This window comes from Maniola jurtina, chromosome 22 (assembly GCF_905333055.1).
Source record: "Maniola jurtina chromosome 22, ilManJurt1.1, whole genome shotgun sequence".
NCBI classification, from domain to species: domain Eukaryota; kingdom Metazoa; phylum Arthropoda; class Insecta; order Lepidoptera; family Nymphalidae; genus Maniola; species Maniola jurtina.
Window position 1 is genome coordinate 11,439,227 of NC_060050.1, and position 21,681 is coordinate 11,460,907.

Genomic DNA, 21,681 nt, shown 5'->3' on the forward strand with positions numbered 1-21,681 from the left:
TTTAATTCACTATAGGCAAGCGCTTGGCACTTGACCACAATCACTCCTGATGGAAAGTGATGGTGTGGTTTAAGATGGGACGCTTTTACCTAGAAGGACAACCTTTCATGTAGGACAACCTTTGCTACTTATGATAATAATTATGTCAAGACTACCATCGGTTCGGAAAGCAGATCCTACTGAGGAGAGCCAGCAAAAAACTCAGTAGTTACTCTTTTTAAACTGATTAAAAAAAAGAGGAGGTTCTCTATTTGACTGTATGTTTTTTTTTGCGTTTGTTACGCCATTACTCTGCCAAATATGAATCGATTTTTATAATTCTTTTTTTGTTTGGTAGGTCATACTTCCGAATTGATCCCATTTTAGTTTGGTGAAGGTCTGATGACATATCTGTGTAATGTACATAAATATTGTCGATGGTGTATGTCAATAATTCTTCTTCATCACTTGATTGGTGGATTATTGTAGTGCCAACCCAGCTCAATGCACTTCGCCAATGTCGAGTAGCTTCTTGAGGGAGCACATAGGAGATTGGTTGGTAAAAATGTGCCAATTTACTTTTCTGTAATAGTTAGGGTTACATTATTTGTTAGTAAAATATAATATAATATTATTTAAATAACACAATACACACTAAATAGTCGTACGAGCTGTTACAATGGGACACCCGAAAGGGTTTTTAAAAAAAAGGATTGGTTTTACACAGAATAAGATTAACTTTAATATACTTGGAAAAGACTTAGAAATACATTAAGATTTTAAGAGACGTGCAACCTCTTTGAGTTGTTAGACCGGACTGACTGAATCCACCCGATCCGACACCTCGTCAAGATCGAGCCGCTGCTGGGTCAGCTCCCCAGCTTACAGTTAAGGGGTGTAACAGCCCCCCGGTTAAGTGTAAACTTACGCGTTTTAAAGGCGAAGCTTACTAAACTTAAACAATCCTTAAGCGTGGTTGAGAAAGAGGAATATCATTATTACTATCCGGGCTATCTGTATTATTAGGGGTAGAGGTTACCCTGTATTTTGAATAAAAGGTTAAACATCTCTTATTACAAAAATAGTAAATTATAAATACCATACAAAAACTTATAAAAACATGTGAAACAATAGAATGAGTCGGTATTGATTCAGTGTTAATTCGGGAATCTAATTCTTTTATTAGAGCTAGAGCGTCATTTGCTCTGATATTTAATTTCATAAAATTATCGGAATTGATTTGAGAGTAAGGGGATCTTAAGGGTAAAGTAAAGTTTAATTTATTAAACGTTGTTAGGTTACAGCAAGTGTCATTAATTAAATTAAAGTCTGAAAATATTTTATTTATTTTAATCGTGAGATTGGTTGTGCCAATAAGTTTTGTATTTTTACAATAACCATTACTACTTGGTTTTAAGGTTACTATCCCTGTGCCAAGTAGAATGGTATCAAAGTTTTCATTTTCACAGTCAATGTGTAACTTTGTTGGTTCAGAATGTGTAAAAACCCATTGGTTGTTTCCAATGTATTGCCAAATATGAACAATGCCTGAAATGAAATTAATTTTGCATTCATTTGGAAGTGAATGTATGACTTTAGTAATTATTTCCGTTTCACGTATCGGCTCATTCATAATATTAAATTTAGCAACTTCATGACATATATATGAATTCTTAACTATTAGGTTACAATTTCTATTCAAATCGTTAAAGATACAATATTCCGATTTGTCCCTGCTCATAGCAATATAGGATGCCGACGGTACAATTAGGGCAAATGAGCTAGGTGTTTCAGTATTATGAGCTACAGGGATTGGAATAACTTTGTATAAATTGAAAGGAGAAATTAAAACTAGAGGAATCTTAATTGTATATACTAGCTTATTGTCTAAGATACATGATATAATTTCTGACAGTTTGATTATTATATGTATATTGTACAATTCTAAATTTATAGGGAATTCTGAGAATTTAGGTAAGTGTTTTACATTGGTAACCAATTCATTATAAAGATCCTTCGGTGTTATGACGGATGGATGTAATGTATTGGTTTTTGTTTTGTTTCGTCACTCTCTTGATTCCAATGGTTTCTTTTGCCAGTTGAAGTTTTAGTCTGGAACGTTGAATTGTTGGGTCTTCAAGTATACTTTTAATATAGCGTTTTATTTTGTGGTATTTTGTGTTCTTGTAATGTTTCTTAATGGTATTTGATGAAATAGTATATTCTCTGTTTTCTTCTTCGCCATGTTCATTTTCCTTACCACTAGGGGTTGTATTATGCACTTTATTTTCTTTCTTTTTCTTTCGCTGCAGTCTTTTCTTGTATTTGGTCTTGAAGTTCAATATTTTGTCTATAAAGTCGTGATCTATCCCGTCTAACTTGTTTTCTTCCCCTTGCACTAGCAGTGGACGAGGCTGCAGTCAGTGAACGAGATCTAGGACTTAATGGAAGTAGTCTGGGACATGAAGGAGCTGGTGTAGAAGCCGGAGTATTCATCAAAACGTTCTGCAAAGCTTTCTGTCGTTCTCTTCTCTTCTTATTTCTAATCTGCCATTGTCTCTTTATTTTTTTGTGTTCTTTTGGTGTCATATCTTTAACTAACTTTTTACGAGCATGATATCTTTCTAAATCTTTACGTTTTACTTCTGCAACGATTTCAGGGTTAAGTTTCCTTTTTTCACGACACCGTCGCTGTCTTTCAGCCGCAGATAATGCCATTTGTCCATTTACCTGATGGTAACACTCTAAATTAACAAAATAATCGACGATATAATAACCAACATAAGAAAACTAACAATCATTTATTATGAATATTAATTAAGGCTCTAAGTTCCATACAAAAATGACCACTCCGTCACGAGTTATACCACTCCGTCACATTTTTGTGACAGAGGTGTAAAATAGTAGTGTTCGAGATTCTCAGCATTTTCCTAACTATAATTTACGCATAAAACTGGGCATATATGAAATATTTATCAGGAATCAATAAAATAATATTGAAACACAAAAATTACAATAACATTTGGAAGTACTCGTAGTAACTTACAGAGTGACAGAAGGTAGCAACAAAAATCATATACGTCGGGAGACAGCCAATAAAATATTTTTTTAATTAACAATATAAACATTAAAAATTATTTCTTCTTATTAAATTAATAACAAAGGTTAAGTAGTTCAGTAATAATGTTCTTGGATAGAAACTTTCAATGTGATTTTTTTTACGAGAGTAGTTTGTTTACGTAAGTAGTCATAGAGGGACACACTTTATTTGTATGTAAAACACCTCCGTCACGCTCTTTGTATACTATGTCACACTAATTTTTGTAAAAAATATTAATATATAAGTGATCAAATATGTGAAATAGTATCAAATGCCCGTGCTCACATGTGAGCACTTATTTGATCACTTCTGTGAACTTATGTCTGGCGCCGGCGTAAGGACTATACACCAACATCAAAACACATTCAACTTTTAAAGGGCGGGGAATTTTAGATGGAAGGATATCATAAAGTTGAAAGGGGAGTTTGGGACAGGTCCCAAAATCAGATCAGCACAGTCCCATCAACTCAATCGAAGGGATTCAGGATTTTCGCGAAAGGTAACTCGAGATTTAATGCACAGTAACATTCTCGGAGTTAGTATTTTCATTATTAGTTTCACGAAACAGTACATTTCTTCAAAACAGTCCATGATTGGCAACTAATAATGGCCTTAGGATTGAATTTCATTAGCGCCATATTATATTGATTTAAAATTGATTCGAACTCATTACGTAAAATATCAATATTAGATGCCTGTATCGATAATGATGCTAATTTGGTGCGGTCGGAATCCCAGGGTTCGACGTCCATATATGCAGGTGCAGTAAGAGCTGTCGATGGCTTCTCTGCCGTTGTTCGCCGGATTCGTCATGATATATGTATAATATTGTCTTGCTCGTACATTTCGAGACTGAATCCGCCCTCTTATTAATATTTTATCATTAATTAATTGCGGATGACGGTATAGTTCCATAACGTAAATACCATTTCTTCGCAGGTGATCGTGACAATACGATCTAGCCAGTTTAATATGATAAGTCCCTAGGGCTAAAATAATTAAATCTTCTTTCGTTACAATAGGAAATACTTCGTTGTTTTCATTGGTTAACTCCAATCTGTTGAAAGCGACTCTTTGGCGATTTAAGTCGTTTTCGTTCACGTAATTGGCTAATTCATTTTCAAGCGTCAACAATTTTTAAGTCTATTTGTTCAGCGTGTCAAAAGATCGTTGGTGCCGACTGTTGTTGATTTCTGAAGAAAAAAATCGATCTCCGTATCGATTCCACAAAATAATCTCCAAAAAAAAAAAAATCAAGAGTCATTATTTGTTCAGCGTGTCATAAGGTCGCCGGTGTCGACTGTCGTTAATTTCTCAAGAAAAAATCGATCTCCTTATCGATTCCATAAAAGAATCTCAAAAAAAAAAACAAAAAAAAATCTGGAGTCGATAATTTTTTTATCTTATTTGTTCAGCGTGTCATAAGGTCGTTCATGCCGACTGTTGATTTCTGTAGAAAAGAATCGATCTCCGTATCGATTCCATAAAAAATCTCAAAATAAAAACAATCAAGAGTCAACATTTTTTAGTCTATTTGTTCAGCGTGTCATAAGGTCGTTGGTGTCAACTGTCGTTGATTTCTGAAGAAAAATCGATCTCCGTATCGATTGAATAAAAAAATCTCCAAAAAAATAATTTAAAAAATCAAGAAAAATTGGGCTACTTTCGAGCTGCAAGAAAAGCTCTCCAAAAGAAAAGATTTCTTACTAATCGTACTAGACTGGTTTTTAGATTCATTTCAACTAACAGTGATAAACTCCTTAACGGCTTAAGCTCTTCCGATTCCAATTGCGTCCATTGCCGGCAAGGTTTTGCTTTTGATTTTTCTACTTGTTTATGCCTGTAGATCCTTGGTGTCGATGGTGGTTGATTTTTGAAAAAAAAAAACTTGATAAAATCAAGCAATAAAAGACCAATATTCGAATAAAAGATTCGAAAATCGATCTTTGCAAAGTGGACAAGCATCTTAGCCCTTTGCTGAAGGAGCCCTTGTCCGGGGTTTACGAAACCCAGAGTAGCACGGATTTGTCTTCTGGTGGCTTTGGGAGTGGCCGATGAGTTGACTTACGAGTGACCCCCAGGAGCTGTCAAGCCTTCTACGAGAGCCATTTGTGTCCACTGGCAATTTCTGTGTTGCCTGTTGAACTGATTCTGGCTGAAGGGAACAGTGCTAAAGTTCAAGGGAAAAACCGTCCTCAAACGAAAAAACCCTTGCTGCGGCTATGTATTCTATGTAGGTACAAATTATATTTATTTACACACATACCCACAAGAATAAACAGGAAAACCATAAATTTATATATCTCTACTTTGTACTTGTCTAAAAAGTTTAAAGGACACACATTATACACATTATATTATACTATATATAGCTCGATTACCACTCACTCACTCACTGACTCATTGACATAATTGTTCTCCTAGAAAGAGATGGAAAATGATATAATGATGTAGGGGAAATGTGTTCGGGTGGGGAATTCGACTGGGGAAAAATTATGACATTTCGGAAAAACAAGATGGCGGCCGACGTGATTTTTGCAGCTCCGTTGTTTTCCAACCGATTTCGTCGAATTTTGCAAACTTTGAAGAAAGTAGTAAACGATTAATGGGAAATGTCGAAAAAATTGAAAAAACAAGATGGCGGCCGAATCGTAGCGTTTTCAAAATTTTGATTTTTCGACCCCGAACCGCGGCGCCACAGATCCAAGACGGGGTAGTTGAGGATAATTATTTTTTCCTATTTCGCCCACGATTATCCTGTATTTTGACAGAAAGGGAGTGGTTTTTAAAAATTCAAGATGGCGGCTGTCATGGCGGCCGTTAGGTTAGAGGTACGAAAAAACGCAATTTTAAAAGTTAAATATCCCAAAGTTGGCAACATCGGAGCGATTCGGCTTCTTTGAAGCGATTGTACGTATAGGCTCGAGGTATAGATTGGAGGAAAAAAATTACCCCATTTTTGGGGAAATTTCAAGATTTTCGGGAAATTGTACAAAATCGAAATACGGGCTTTTTGAAAAATCTGAGTATGAGCGATTACGTGTTTTGCTCGTACAAATGACATTTGCGTACTTTTGTCACCGAAGACTGGCAACACTGGAATTTATCAAGAAAAAGTGATTTTCGACGTGGTGTTTTTTCAGGGGCGATCGTTTCACGTGGGTGCGAGCGAGAGGAGAGATTGCAACGTCATCGGAAGCGGTATATCCTGTTGTTATTGGAAAAGTTGTACAACGTTGTAATTTATTTCTGTAAAACGAGTTGGCGGCCATTTTGTATTTTTTTGAATTTTTCGAAATTTTGATCACGTTTTTGAGGCAGTTGGCAACATTTTGGAAAGTCGATATGTATGAATCGATTGTGTGACTCAGCCGGCAATATCGAAATATAGAAACGGTGTTGCCACTATTGGGGAGATTTTCGAGATTTTCAACTAAGAAACTCCTGTAAAATTTTGTATGAAAAATTTTTTTTTCACTGATGGTGTCGTATAGAAAACAAAAAGTTAGTAAGCCAAAATTATGGAGAGAGCTGATGATTGAGGGTTTCGGAGACGGGTGGAAGGCCCGCTTAAGGTATTGAAGATAGGTTGGGGGTGCTCGAGCAAATGTCATTCATGACGTCATCCAATTGCCAAATAGCTGGAAAAAAATTCAAAATGGCGAAGAAAAGATGGCCGCCATACAAATTTCGCCGGTGTCCAGCTCGGAGGGTATAAAAGATGGAAGTGTGGTTTCTTGGCAAGAGATGATCAGGGTCCGACGGTCTACTCGATGAATAGAAAAAAAATTCAAAATGGCGGAATTTATTTTTACATACATTTTGTATGGCGAATATTGAATGTCTCATTCTCCTAGAAAGAGACGGATAACGATACGATAATGTAAGGGAGATATGTTTTGGTGCGCGATATGAGTAGGGAAAAATTATGACATTTCAGAAAAACAAGATGGCGGCCTATATGATTTTTGCAACTCTTTTGTTTTCCAACCGATTTCGTTGAAACTCGCAATCTTTAAAGAATGTAGTAAACGATTAATAGAAAAAATGGAAAATTTTGGAAAAACAAGATGGCCGCCGTACAAATTTCGTCGGTGTCTATCTCGGAGAATATAAAAGATGGAAGACTGGTTTCTTGGCAAAAGATGATTAGGGTCCGAAGGTCTACTCGGTGGAACAAATCCTGCATGCTCGCGGACCACTTTAGTGGTCCGCGCACCCACGCACCCTACTTTATTAACCTCAACTACCCCGTTTTTACAAAAAATGATATGGATGTCGTTTTCAGAGTTTTCCAGGTTGCTCATTTTGATAACGACATTTATTTTGAAATCCAAGATGGCGGACATGCATTTTTTAAGAAAAAAATCGATATGGGTGTCGTTTTATTGTGTTTTCGCGGTTAATTTTGTATCTTAATAAATACTATCGTTTTAATACTTGTCAACCCAACCACGTCACGCGAGCTGCTTTAGCAGCTCGCGCACCGAGCAAAACACTAGTTATACTATATATAGCTCGATTACCACTCACTGACTCACTGACTCATTGACATAATTGTTCTCCTAGAAAGAGAAGGAAAATGATATAGTGATGTAGGGGAGTTGTGTTCGGATGGGGGATTCGACTGGGGAAAAATTATGACATTTCAGAAAAACAAGATGGCGGCCGATGTGATTTTTGCAGCTCCGTTGTTTTCCAATCGATTTTGTTGAATTTTGCAAACTTTGTAGAAAGTAGTAAATGATTAACAGAAAATGTGGAAAAAATTGGAAAAACAAGATGGCGGCCGAGCCGTAGCGTTTTCAAAATTTTCATTTTTCGACCCCGAACCGCGGCGCCACAGATCCGAAACGGGGTAATCGAGGATAATTATTTTTCTTGGGTTCTCCCACGATTATCCTGTATTTTGACAGAACGGGAGTGGTTTTTAAAAATTCAAGATGGCGGCTGTCATGGCGGCCGTTTTGTTCGAGGTACGAAAAAACGCTATTTTAAAAGTTAAATATCTCAAAGTTGGCAACATCGGAGCGATTCGGCTTCTATGAAGCGGTTGTACGTATAGGCTCGAGGTATAGATCGGTGGGAAAAAATTACCCCATTTTTAGGGAAATTTCAAGATTTTCGGGAAATTGTAAAAAATCGAAATACGCACTTTTAGCAAAATCCGAGTATGAGTGATTACGTGTTTTGCTCGTACAAATGACATTTGGGTATTTTTGTCACCGGAGACTGGCAACACTGGAATTTATCAGAGTAAAAGTGATTTTCGACACGGTCTTTTTCACGGTATCCCCTTTCGCGTGGGTGCGAGCGAGAGGAAAGATTGAAACGTCATCGGGCGCGGTATATCCTGTAGTTAATAGGAAAATTATGAAACCGTGTAAAATCTTTCTGTGAAACGAGTTGGCGGCCATTTTGTATTTTTTTTAATTTTTCGAAATTTTGATCACGTTTTTGAGGCAGTTGGCAACATTTTGGAAAGTCGACATGTATCAATCGATTGTGTGACTCAACCAGCAGTATCGAAATATGTAAACAATGTTGCCACATTTGGGGAGCTTTTCGAGATTTTCCCCAAAAACCCCTCCTGTAAAATTTTGTATGAAATTTTTTTTTTTCACTGATGGTTTCGTATAGAAAACAAAAAAAAAATCGAGGAAAAATTTGGAAATAGCTGATGATCGAGGATGTCGGAGACGGGTGAAGGGTCCGCTCAAGGTATTGAAGATAGGTGGGGGGTGCTCGACCAAATGTCATTCATGACATCATCCAATTGCCAAAAAGCTGAAAAAAAATTCAAAATGGCGAAGAAAAGATGGCCGCCATACAAATTTCGCCGGCGTCCAGCTCGGAGGGTATAAAAGATGGAGGTGCGGTTTCTTGGCAAGAGATGATCAGGATCCGAAGGTCTACTCGATGAATAGAAAAAAAATTCAAAATGGCGGAATTTATTTTTCCATACATTTTGTATGGCGATTATGAATGTCTCATTCTCCTAGAAAGAGACGGAAAACGATACATTGATGTATGGAAGATATGTTCGGATGCGCGATATGAGTAGGGGAAAATTATGACATTTCAGAAAAACAAGATGGCGGCCTATATGATTTTTATAACTCTTTTTTTTTCCAACCGATTTCGTTGAAACTCGCAATCTTTGAAGAATGTAGTAAACGATTAATAGAAAAAGTGGAAAATTTTGGAAAAACAAGATGGCCGCCGTATAAATTTCGTCGATGTCTATCTCGGAGAATATAAAAGATGGAAGAGTGGTTTCTTGGCAAAAGATGATCAGGGTCCGAAGGTCTACTCGGTGGAACAAACTCTGCATGCTCGCGGACCACTTTAGTGGTCCGCGCACCCACGCGCTCTACTTTATTAACCTCAACTACCCCGTTTTTACAAAAAATGATATGGATGTAGTTTTCAGAGCTTTCCGGGGTGCTGATTTTGGTAACAACATTTATTTTGAAATTCAAGATGGCGAACATGCACTTTTTAAGAAAAAATTGACATGGGTGTCGTTTCATGGGTTTTTGGGGTGAATTTTGAATCTTAATAAATAAATTTGGTTCAGTTTAATAAAGTTAACCCAACCACGTCACGCGAGCTGCTTTAGCAGCTCGCGCACCGAGCAAAACACTAGTTATACTATATATAGCTCGATTACCACTGACTCACTGACTCATTGACATAATTGTTCTCCTAGAAAGAGACGGAAAATGATATAATGATGTAGGGGAAATGTGTTCGGATGCGGGATTCGACTGGGGAAAAATTATGACATTTCAGAAAAACAAGATGGCGGCCGACGTGATTTTTGCAGCTCCGTTGTTTTCCAACCGATTTCGTTGAATTTTGCAATCTTTGAAGAAAATAGTAAACGATTAATGGGAAATGTCGAAAAAATTGAAAAAACAAGATGGCGGCCGAACCGTAGCGTTTTCAAAATTTTGATTTTTCGACCCCGAACCGCGGCGCCACAGATCCGAAACGCGAAATCGAAAATAATAATTTTTTTCTTGTTTTGCTTACAATGATCCTGAATTTTGACAGAACGGGAGTGATTTTTAAAAATTCAAGATGGCGGCTGTCATGGCGGCCGTTAAGTTAGAGGTACGAAAAAACGCAATTTTAAAAGTCAAATATCTCAAAGTTGGCAACATCGGAGCGATTCGGCTTCTATGAAGCGATTGTACGTATAGACTCGAGGTATAGATCGGTGGGAAAAAATTACCCCATTTTTAGGGAAATTTCAAGATTTTCGGGAAATTGTAAAAAATCGAAATACGGACTTTGTGCAAAATCAGAGTATGAGCGATTATGTGTTTTGCTCGTACAAATGACATTTGGGTATTTTTGTCGCTGGAGACTGGCAACACTGGAATTTATCAAAAAAAAAGTGATTTTCGACACGGTCTTTTTCACGGTATCCCCTTTCGTGTTGGTGCGAGTGAGAGGAAAGATTGAAACGTCATCGGGCGCGGTATATCCTGTAGTTAATAGGAAAATTATGAAACCGTGTAAAATCTTCCTGTGAAACGAGTTGACGGCCATTTTGTATTTTTTTTTATTTTTCGAAATTTTGACCACGTTTTTGAGGCAGTTGGCAACATTTTGGAAAGTCAAGATGTATCAATCGATTGTGTGACTCAACCAGCAGTATCGAATTATGTAAACAGTGCTGCCACATTTGGGGAGATTTTCGAGATTTTCCCCAAAAACTCCTCCTGTAAAATTTTGTATGAAAATTTTTTTTTTCACTGATGGTTTCGTATAGAAAACAAAAAAAAAATCGAGGAAAAATTTGGAAATAGCTGATGATCGAGGATGTCGGAGACGGGTGAAGGGTCCGCTCAAGGTATTGAAGATAGGTGGGGGGTGCTCGACCAAATGTCATTCATGACATCATCCAATTGCCAAAAAGCTGAAAAAAAATTCAAAATGGCGAAGAAAAGATGGCCGCCATACAAATTTCGCCGGCGTCCAGCTCGGAGGGTATAAAAGATAGAGGTGCGGTTTCTTGGCAAAAGAGGATCAGGATCCAAAGGTCTAATTGATGAATAGAAAAAAAATTCAAAATGGCGGAATTTATTTTCCCATACGTTTTGTATGGCGAATATTGAATGTCTCATTCTCCTAGAAAGAGACGGAAAACGATACGATAATGTAGGGGAGATGTGTTCGGGTGGGCGAGGCGAGTAGGGAAAAATTATGACATTTCAGAAAAACAAGATGGCGGCCTATATGATTTTTGTGACTCTTTTGTTTTCCAACCGATTTCATTGAAACTCGCAATCTTTGAAGAACGTAGTAAACGATTAATAGAAAAAGTGGAAAATTTTGGAAAAACAAGATGGCCGCCGTACAAATTTCGTCGGTGTCTATCTCGGAGGCTATAAAAGATGGAAGAGTGGTTTCTTGGCAAAAGATGATCAGGGTCCGGAGGTCTACTCAATGGAACAAACTCTGCATGCTCGCGGACCACTTTAGTGGTCCGCGCACCCACGCACCCTACTTTATTAACCTCAACTACCCGGTTTTTATAAAAAATGATATGGATGTCGTTTTCAGAGTTTCCCAGGGTGCTGATTTTGATAACGACATTTATTTTGAAATCCAAGATGGCGGTCATGCATTTTTTAAGAAAAAAATCGATATGGGTGTCGTTTTATGGTGTTTTTGGGGTGAATTTTGAATCTTAATAAATAAATTTGGTTTAGTATAATAAAGTTAACCCAACCACGTCACGCGAGCTGCTTTAGCAGCTCGCGCACCGAGCAAAACACTAGTTTTATATACAGCCTAATTTAACATCTATTCTAAGTACACTCGAAACCAATATCACAAGTATTTGTTCCAAATCAAACCCCTTAATAGTCCATCTAAGTCTATGCCATCGCTTCGCGTGAAGCTTGTTCATTGCAAGTTCCGAAACAAAAGTGACTCCACTTCTTACACCTACGTACGCATAATACAACAATTATGCATGATATCATCACGCCAAACAAAGCCACCGTCGCCCATTCTACTATGGTCCAGAGGGCCTAGACAAACGGCGTTCGATTCTGAGCGATTCCATTTCTTCATTCGCTATCGCTTTAACGAAAGCGCCGTTCGACTGCTAGACAAAGTTCCCTACGATTAGCGATCGCCTATTCCATTAGTCTTTTCGATAAAAAATAACTTTTGTCTATGGTCTTTCGTTATGAAACGTCAAATCACAGGTACCAACAACTTACTCTTCTTTGATTTGTGAGCGTTCTTGTGGTGTTTGAGGAAAAACTATCCATTTTTTTATTATGGCATTATGGTTAAGGGCGTCGACAACCTCTCTGATGCAACGGCTTGTTGTCCTTTGCGTCAAATGATGGCTAACCCCCACAATTCTTTGGTCAGATCCCGTTACAAAAAAACTAAGAGCACAAAGGACCTAAAATATAGAATAAAAATTTAAGCGTGCTGTACATAAGACTTATTAAAACATAAGTATTTATGTAATATAGCATTTAAAATACATAATAATACATCTTAGTGACTTCTAACCTTTATTTCCAAGGGTATCTCCCGTGAGCCTTTTAATGTGGTTGAAGCCCGTAATTCACGGCAAAGTTTTTTAAAAACTGATTTATTAAGCCTAAACCGTTCTATAAATAGTATTTCAGGCATGTCCTCAATAGTCTCCAATCGTTGCCGGGCACGGTATCTTTCTTGGCGTCTTAACCAAACACTTTCATTATGTGCTGCCCACAATAAACGAAGTGTATGCATTTTAAATAATTAACACAAATTTACCGACTAAAACAAAAAAGAACAACAAAATAATGCAAAAAGCCAATAATAAATCACAAAGTTTTACTCGATGCTACTCAAAACAATCCACTCAATGTCATTTATTTCGTTTTCTACAGGGTCTTGGCGTTCGCTAGAGTTTCCATCAAAGCAATCGCTAACTAGCTATCGATGACGCTTGTCAAAAATGTCACTTTGGCTAGCAATTGTCGACACTGCTCTAGTGATTAGTCGTTCGACAGTTGTCGATTCGTACGATGGAATCGATTAAATTAACATTGTCTAGCAAATTTCGTTTCTATTAGACCACGTGACATTTCGATAGCTAATGTCAATCCCATACATTTTTGGACTTTTCTACTAGCGATATCGCTAATAAGGTAAGGGCACCCTTGAAGGCCCAGCTAATTTCAAAGTCTTATAAAATTGTTCTGTTGGAGTAAATAAAAAAAAAACCTTCCATAGAATTATAATTTGTTTAATAATGAAACATAATAAAAAAGAAATCTCAATGTTTTTTGAATTGTAACAGAAATAAAACAAATTTTAAAAACATATGCTGAGGGCCATCTTAGGGAGGTGATCACTTAAGAAGGCCCAAAGTATATCAATATAAATGTATGCCTAATCGACATTGTAGCACTTTTTTCTTCTTTTACTGATTTTGAAATACAGTTTTAATTTCAATATATTCAAAAAGGACAAAAAAATAATCTGAAATTTGGCTGTGGGCCATGTTAAATCAATCGAAAATAAAAATTGTTATAAAACTAAAATAACTTTCTAAATTCAGATACGTCATGTACGTAGACATTTATCATAATAGTTTGTAACAAAAAAATTATAAATCAGTTATTTATTCAGTCATGATTTTTTTTCAAATTTGTTCATGGGCCTTGTTAGGAGTATTAAAAATCAACTTTAACTTGTATTGCTAAAATAAAAACTATTCAATTAGGCTCTCCTTCCTTTTCTAAAATACACTTAGTGCCTCACTCAGATACCTTTAGCGGTTAGTTAAGCGACTCCTACAGACTTCGCTTTTGAAATTTATACCTTACGTATAGGTATAGTATCAAAAGTGAAATCTATTATTTAAATATACCTGAGGGTTACACACATTACAAAAATAAATCTTTATAATATAAGAAAAAATAATCTAAAAAGGAAAACACTAAAGTTAGTTTACTTAACACAAGTACTTTGGCTACTTAATGAGATCTCGTTTCAGTTACAATCGGGACACACAAATTGTTCTTCATCCTCCGTAGTTAAGCCAACACATTCTTCGTGATACCAGTTCTGGCAGGTGATACATATAGGCATGTCAGCAACTCTATCTTTCTCGCATCCGTGACAATACCAACCATCGGCTTTTTTAGATTTTTTACAGTCCTTACTTATTTGTTTAATTTTACTACTCTCTGTGTGCCGGCTTTTCTTCGATAATCTTTTAACTTTTTCTTTATTTTGGCCACATCTTTTACTTTTATTTGTATCACTCAGCCGGCTTTCACCTCTGGTTGGTTTATTAATAAGTTCTTTTTTTGTGTTTCTCTTCGCCTTATCTTTAACAGCATCAAACAAATCTTTGGTAATTTTCTGGCCTATATAATTCAACGCTTTCCGTCGCGGTGTTTTTTTAATTGTTGCAAAATTTGGTGTTGGAATTTGTTTGTGGAACGGTGACTTAGAAGCTGAATTACCAACATCTTCTTTATGTTTTGTTAGTGGTAAATCATCTTCGGATTCGTCGAACTGAACCTGGTTTTGCTCAGAGATTGGTATAAGTTCTCTACAGTTCGGGTTTAAATTTTCCTCATCTGATTCTGAAGATGAACTATAAATACGTTTTGTAAGTTTGGAAGGTTTTGGAAGATATTGAAAATATTTTGAGCACGTGTCCAAGTCTTCTCCATTGGAGCTATCTGAAGTAAAAGAATTTAACCGTGGGCGAGACTGCATGTTGATTCCAGAAGTCGTAGGAACAGGTGAATAAAATTCAGTGTTTCTATAATCATTGTCCAGATAAGGTTGCTCCTGAACGTGTTTTTGGATATCCGAGACATTCAAATCAGAAAATTCGGAAGAGGAACTATAACTGACTAACTTTCTAGTACTAGTTGGACATTGTGGATTTGTCAATACATTTCTATGTTCAAAGACGTCATGTTCCTTTAATTCACTAAGTTCATTCTGAGTTAGAATTGATGGGGAAAATTTGCCAAGATTTTCTTCACAATCTGTGACATCTGAATCAGAGCAATTATCACGTCTTGCTGATATAACAGAACTTCTTAAGATAGAATCTTGTGGAGCTGCCATATCACAAGTTGAGTCATGCATTATGGAAACATTTTGAAGTGAATCATGTGGATTGGGCAGTTGTGTAAGTATTGAAGGCGCGTACGCTTCTACAGGAATCGCATTAGGATCATGCGGAAAGAGGCCAGTTGCTCTAAACCCACTGATTATGTTTCCTGTGGTCATACACTTGGACCAAACCTTCGTAAAGATTTTGTTAAAACGCGATTTTGTGATTTTCCGATCTGGATTTTGATAAGCGTACAGTAAGACTTCTTCGTCCCAAAACTGCTCGTATGATCTATTTACAGACTTGTCGAGTGGTTGTAATTCATGGGTAGATGGTAAGCAATACAGTACAATGTTGTGAGCATCTGCAGCATCAACAATTCTGGCGTCTAAATGAGAAGAAGCCCCATCAAAAATAAGTAAACATTTTTCGGGTGATTTATACCGTCCCAGGTGTTGTATAAAGTCAACAAAAAGCTCAGTAGTCATACTGCCTTTCGGGGCCATCTTTACTGAGCTGCCAGGTGGCAAATTTTCGCAAAATTCAGGTCTCAACCTTTTGCCCTTGAATATGATCATTGGAGGTAAACTATTTCCAGTTACATTTACGCACATTGCTATAGTAACATTTTCTGCGTGTTCTTGAGCGATAAGGTGCACTCTTTTAGTCCCTTTTGCAGCGTAAACTTTCTGTTGATGGTGCAGGGTAAGTCTATACCCCTTTTCGTCCATGTTATATAAACGCTCCGGGTGACTACAGATATTCAGTTCATCATATATATTTTTTAAGGTGTCAAAATGCTTCAGCACAATGGGCTTGTTTAATTTCTGCGCTCTTGCAGGATTCATCAATTGAGCTCTACGAAGAGCTATTTCTGGATTGCGCGTGACGAAATTTTTCAGCCATTTTTTCCCAGCAATATTCTTTTTTTCATTAAAACAATTCGGTATATTATTCGTAATACAGAACTCATAAGCTTGCTTACGAATAAGCTTGGGGGTCAATGGCATACCTATTTGTGCAAGTCTGATCACCCTTTTACATAAACTCTTCTCTTGTATTTTATTAAGAATCGGGACACGGCCAGTAATCTTTTCTGTGGATTTAGACTTAATATGGTTTCGTAATGTACGCCTTGGTATGCTATATTCTGCAGCTGCTTTTCGTTGAGACATCTGTCCGCTATTTATGGCTTGGAGGGCTTTCTTGAGTTGAGTTTCTGTCCACTCCCCCCGCGGTTTTTTATTTGGTGGCTCCATGTTGGTCTAGGAACAAATATAAAATAAAATTCTAAAAAAATTGTGGTCATACATGCAGTGTCTGATTAAAAACCTACTAAGCTTTTACATTAATCAAGAGCAATTTACTCTTATCCATTGAGGAGTTCCATTTTCCATTGCCGGCAATATTCACCAGATCTTCACCAAATTGAAATAAAAACACCTCTGAAGTATAACTTACCAAACAAAAAAGGTCATCAAAATCGGTTTATAATCGCGTAACAAACATACAAAAAATAAAAATAAAAATATTTAAAAAAACATACAGTCGAATTGAGAACCTCCACCTTTTTTTAAAGTCAGTTAAAAACACTAAACAATCGCGACACACAAAACATGACATGTAGCACTTTATACAGTTAAAAAATAGAAATTGAGTACAAAAATAAAATATTTTGTTCCATGTTCCATGCAAATATGCGAGCTACAAAAAATTGTATTTGTGTTAAAATAATAATTTCATGCCCAAGGAAACTTTTAACAGAAAGTTATCTGACTTGTTAGTTCACTTGCAATTTAATACGAGGCATGCCTTTTAAGTTTTGTCGTTTGAAGAAAAAAACACAACTAGAACCATATAGTACTTTTTACTGCTTTTCAAAGTATTCACCACGTAACTTAATACACTTTTCCATTCGCTCAAACCAGTTATTCTAACATTTATTCCACTCTAAAGTGGGGGTGTTCAAAATGGCTGACTTGAAAGCGTCGACTGCTTCTTCACCGGACTAAAACCTTTGACCACGAAGACTTTTCTTAATTTTAGGAAATGTAAAATAATTGTTAGGGCTTAGGTCAGGACTATATGGAGGATGGTCAAGAATTTCTACTTTTTCCTGCTTCAAATACTCAATCGTTTGACGAACGCTGTGTGAGCTTGCGTTGTTGTGGTGCAGGATGATGCGTCGCTTTGAGTTAGATTTTCGAAGTTCGGCGAAGACTTGTGGTAAACAAACTGTGGTATACCACTTTGCCTTAACCGTTCTACGATCTTCAAGTGCAATAGTCGCAACATAGCCGGTTTTTCCAACAAACGTGGCCACCATCTTCTTTGAAGTGCTTCGAAAACGAACAACTTTAGTGGGCTTTGGCTCGTCTTGAAAGACCCAGAGTGTGGATTGTTGTTTGGAATCAGGATTGTAGGCATAGATCCAAGATTCGTCACTACTGATGATGTCGTAGACGTGATTTGACTCTCCTCGGTTGAACCTTTGCAGAGTTTTCTTACACCATCTGACGCGGGCCGCCTTGTGATCGTCGGAAAGCAGATGCGGTATCCAACGGCAAAATAGCTTTCTCACACCAAGCGCTTCATGCAAGATCTTCGGAATGGTTGTCCCTGAGATGCCTAATAAAGCCTCTATCTCTCGATATGTCACATGACGATCTTTGAGAATTAGTTGTCTCACAGCAATGATGTTATCTTCAGTGAAGGCGGATTTTGGTCGTCCTTCGCGAGATTTGTCACTAACACTACTATGTCCACGCTGGAATTCTAAATACCAGCGTTCGACAATCCGCAGACATGGGGCTTCATCACTGAATACAGATGTTAGCTTTTCAAAACACTGAAGCCGTGTCAGGCCTCTTCTAAAGTTGTAGAAAATTATTGCACGAACATTTTCCTTAGAAAGATTCACTTTCGTATTTTCCTGATAGATTCCAATCGACGCTGTGACTAAACGATAGCATTAATCCTAATACTTTCAACTGTTTTGAGATTCCAAATTAAAACACATTCGAATATAGAACAGTTCCAAATTCAAAATTGCCGGGAAATATGGAAACGACAGAACTTAAAAGGCATGCCTAGTATTAGCATTATGTATTATTCAATAGTCCTAGAAAGGCCCGGGCCATGTTTGGGAAACATGGGGTGGGCTATCCTAGGAAACATTACCCGAATTCATTGCAATCTCGTAAAAATGCAAGAAAAAGTATAAAATAATAAAACTTACCTGTAATTAAATGTTAAACGGATTAAATAAGTCGTTCCACTAGGAAAAACAGGGAATGTACGTTAAATTTGTTAATCTTTGAAAAAGTTTACTTGACGGAGGTTAGAAACACACGCACCGTTTGACACGGCAGCGCAAACTGTTAGCCATACTCAAAATGGCGGCATGCTTGGAGTCAAACGTAGACGCAGTTTTGACTATGGCCACAGACGCATACATCCGCGAAATTTTAAAAGGTTTGTACTACCGTAACTGTGTTTTTTAAAAAGTGGGCCATCTTGGGAGCCGGGCCATCATCGGTCACACCACCTTAGAATGTCACTTTGTCTAGGCCCTCAGGTATGAGACCCCAAACTACGCCTCGATAAATACAAGACATCTAGTGCACCTTCTGGATCCATTTTCTCTAGTTTGAATCGGTCGACTAACTTTATAATTCTTTATTCTAAAGTTGTGAGATAGGTTTTCGATAATACAATTAGAAATATACAAATTGAGTACGTCACCATAAAACAGTTTCCGCCGGCTCGATACACACTGATTTTATTTAAACTATTAATACAATTAATTAATATATTAATACAAATTTTATACACTTCAACTTTTTTATATAATATTATAATTAATAGAACTGTAAATTCTCCACACTTTAACTTTCTTAAAGACTACCACTCATCGACTCGCGGCTCGGAGACCTCAACTGCCTCTCTACCTTCCAGTTTTCGTTTAAAACCGGTCTCCCTTCTCCCTCCGTTTCTCGCTAATCTGTAACAAAATCAAACCCACGAGAAAATCTGATACGTCATTCGTTCACCTCCCGCGCATCTAAAATTTCATTGGTGGAAAGAAAAAAAAATTGTGTCCCAGACTCCGCCCAAGGGTTCTGTCCTAAAAGCTCTGGTTTGCTGAGGCGGTGTTCCTCCGCCTTCAGCCCGCACCTCCTTTTTTTAACCCCCGACCCAAAAAGAGGGGTGTTATAAGTTTGACGTGTGTATCAGTGTATCTGTGTAGGGGAAAGTGGTCACCCTTCGTACACTTTTTAGTTTTTATTTATTTAATTTATGACTAATTTTCGAATTTATCTAGTTTATGTACCTAAATGTAACAAATATATTGTGGTTTGTTACAAAAAAGTCCGAAGCTATTATGTCAAAACATTAAAGAATTATAGCCATTTTTCTACGATAAGGTATTTGTACGAATGTACCCCACGTACGGGGTACGTTCGTACAGTAGGTGGGGTACTTTCATACGCCATGGGGTACATTCATACAGGTTACTAAAAAGCCTATTAAAGTCGTTAAATTTTTATCAATTATTATAAAAATATTTATTTATCAAAGAGCTAAACTTAATAATGTTTGACTTGACTCATAGTCGATAAATCTTTCTTTAGAAAAATAACAAAAAATTAAATCGTTCATCTTTAGTTTTCTTATTGATAAATTCTAAGCTTTACAATCAGTCTAAATGAGATCTTTACAATCATTTTCTATGAGATTGTTGTACAGTTTTTGTCAATTGAAACTTAAAGTAGGTAATCATACCTACCTACTACTTTGAAAGTTACTGCACATTATAATTATTTAAATTAACTGCAAAAGTATAAAGTCTAGCCATTCTAGCTGTACAGCCCGCTCGTGGTTGTGGATCAGGGAGGATCATGGCGACATCGTTGATATACAGAGTGTGTATGTCTTCTATATCAGGAAAAAAGAATGATGATCCCGGTTTCTTCCGAAGGTAAGATATTTTCAGCTCTGTACCCGAATAATGACTGAGAACTTTTCCGACGCAATAAACAATAGAAGTCTTCTTTTCAAACTTTACCAGAAGAAAACAGTTATCTTTGATTTTCTCTGGTGTCACATTTAAATTATCATTAATACTACGATCATCAGTCTCTTCGTCCGTTTCGAAATCTATTGGAGATGTTGAACTCTCCCGCAAGCTAAATTGTGATCGTTCAGATTCCTCTGAATCTTCATCACTTTCTATTTGCTTAGCTTTCTTTTTCTTTTGTCTTGAATTAAGTTCCTTCAAACTACGTTTCACTGCTTTGGCGCTGGCTTTCCTTTCATGTTCTATTTTTTTCAATTCTTTCTGTCTATATCTCTCTTCTAGTTCAGTTTTTTCAGGTGTATCTGTATATATACGGGATTTACCCGGTTTTCTTCCTTTATTGGTTTTTCTGTTTTTAACAGCTGCAGGATATGGTCTTATGACTTCAGGTGTTATGGGAAGATAAGCACTCGGTTCAGATTGTGTCTCAGCCGCTGAGGTGACAGGTTCGCCAAGTCCGGTAAAAATGTCTTGAGAATTTTGTAGCAGAGAAGGAAATAATTTATCAATCCCAAAAATCCTCGTAGTTGTTTTATAGTCCGAGGTATAGGAAAGTCCAGTCCAATATGGCTTTAACCCGTTCAGGATCCATACGTACCCCGTTAGTATTTACTATGTATCCTAACAACTTTACCTTTACACATAAGAACCGACACTTCTCTAACCTTCCAGTTAAGCCTGCGGTTTCTAATTTATCTAACACTCGACGCACTCGACCTAAATGTTCTAAGTGTAACTTTATGTCTCCCGTAGTGAATATGACTAGATATGTCGTCTAGATAGTTCACGTAGAATTCTCGTACTCCTACTAGGATATAATCCATTGCTCTCGAAAACCCTGCTACGGAAGTCTTTAATCCTTGAGGTAAAACACGAAGGCTTTAATGCTAAAGGTACCGGATAGCTATGCTTCACAAAAGGAGTTTCGTCTACTAACTCAATAACATGTTCGTACTTGTTTGTCAAACCTATGTAGTAGGTATGTGACCCACGGCACTTGAACACATATAATGTAATGCACATAGAATAAGTGGGTTCAGTATCATTAAAGCAAGCAAACCACCAACAAGTCTTTGATTGGGCCTCCAACACTACATGGCGACCCTGCCAGGATACTATGTGCTCGGTCTTGTTTTCTACTGAATCATCTACGACCCGCATCAGATCTGGTCGGCCGTTATAATACATCAGACTCTTCTGGAAGAATTCATGGGTTCTTGCTATAAGCTTTGGATAACCTAAGAATTTACCCATAACTTCGAACACATACTCATTTGCTTCGCGCCTCTGATGATTGTTCCATTTTTCATAGTCTATATGGTTAGCAATACATATACGCTCATAATCATCGTTTCCTTGCCCTGAAGTATTGTCCATCATTTTCTTTATCACCGTGTTTAAGTCATCCGCCAT

General features: G+C 37.1%; 1 protein-coding gene across 1 annotated transcript; it reads right to left on the bottom strand.

The window, feature by feature from the left end:
- Positions 1-259: 259 nt before the first annotated feature.
- Positions 260-21,681, bottom strand: LOC123877118. The gene is made up of 4 exons (XM_045923624.1): positions 21,336-21,681; positions 20,257-20,570; positions 2,359-2,709; positions 260-2,044 (listed from the first exon to the last, which is right to left on the bottom strand). Exons 1-4 carry the CDS (start codon positions 21,679-21,681, stop codon positions 935-937), a joined length of 2,121 nt encoding a protein of 706 aa, XP_045779580.1. The 3' UTR covers positions 260-934.

What these genes read in the sequence shown, in the direction of transcription:
- LOC123877118 (XM_045923624.1), bottom strand. Translation starts at nt 21,681, where the DNA reads ATGGCGGATGACTTAAACACGGTGATAAAGAAAATGATGGACAATACT. An exon ending in AAGATAACTGTTTTCTTCTG is followed by an intron (nt 2,710 to 20,256) that starts GTAAAGTTTGAA and finishes TGTTACCATCAG; the next exon opens with GTAAATGGACAAATGGCATT. An exon ending in GTGCAAGGGGAAGAAAACAA is followed by an intron (nt 2,045 to 2,358) that starts GTTAGACGGGAT and finishes TCAAGAGAGTGA; the next exon opens with CGAAACAAAACAAAAACCAA.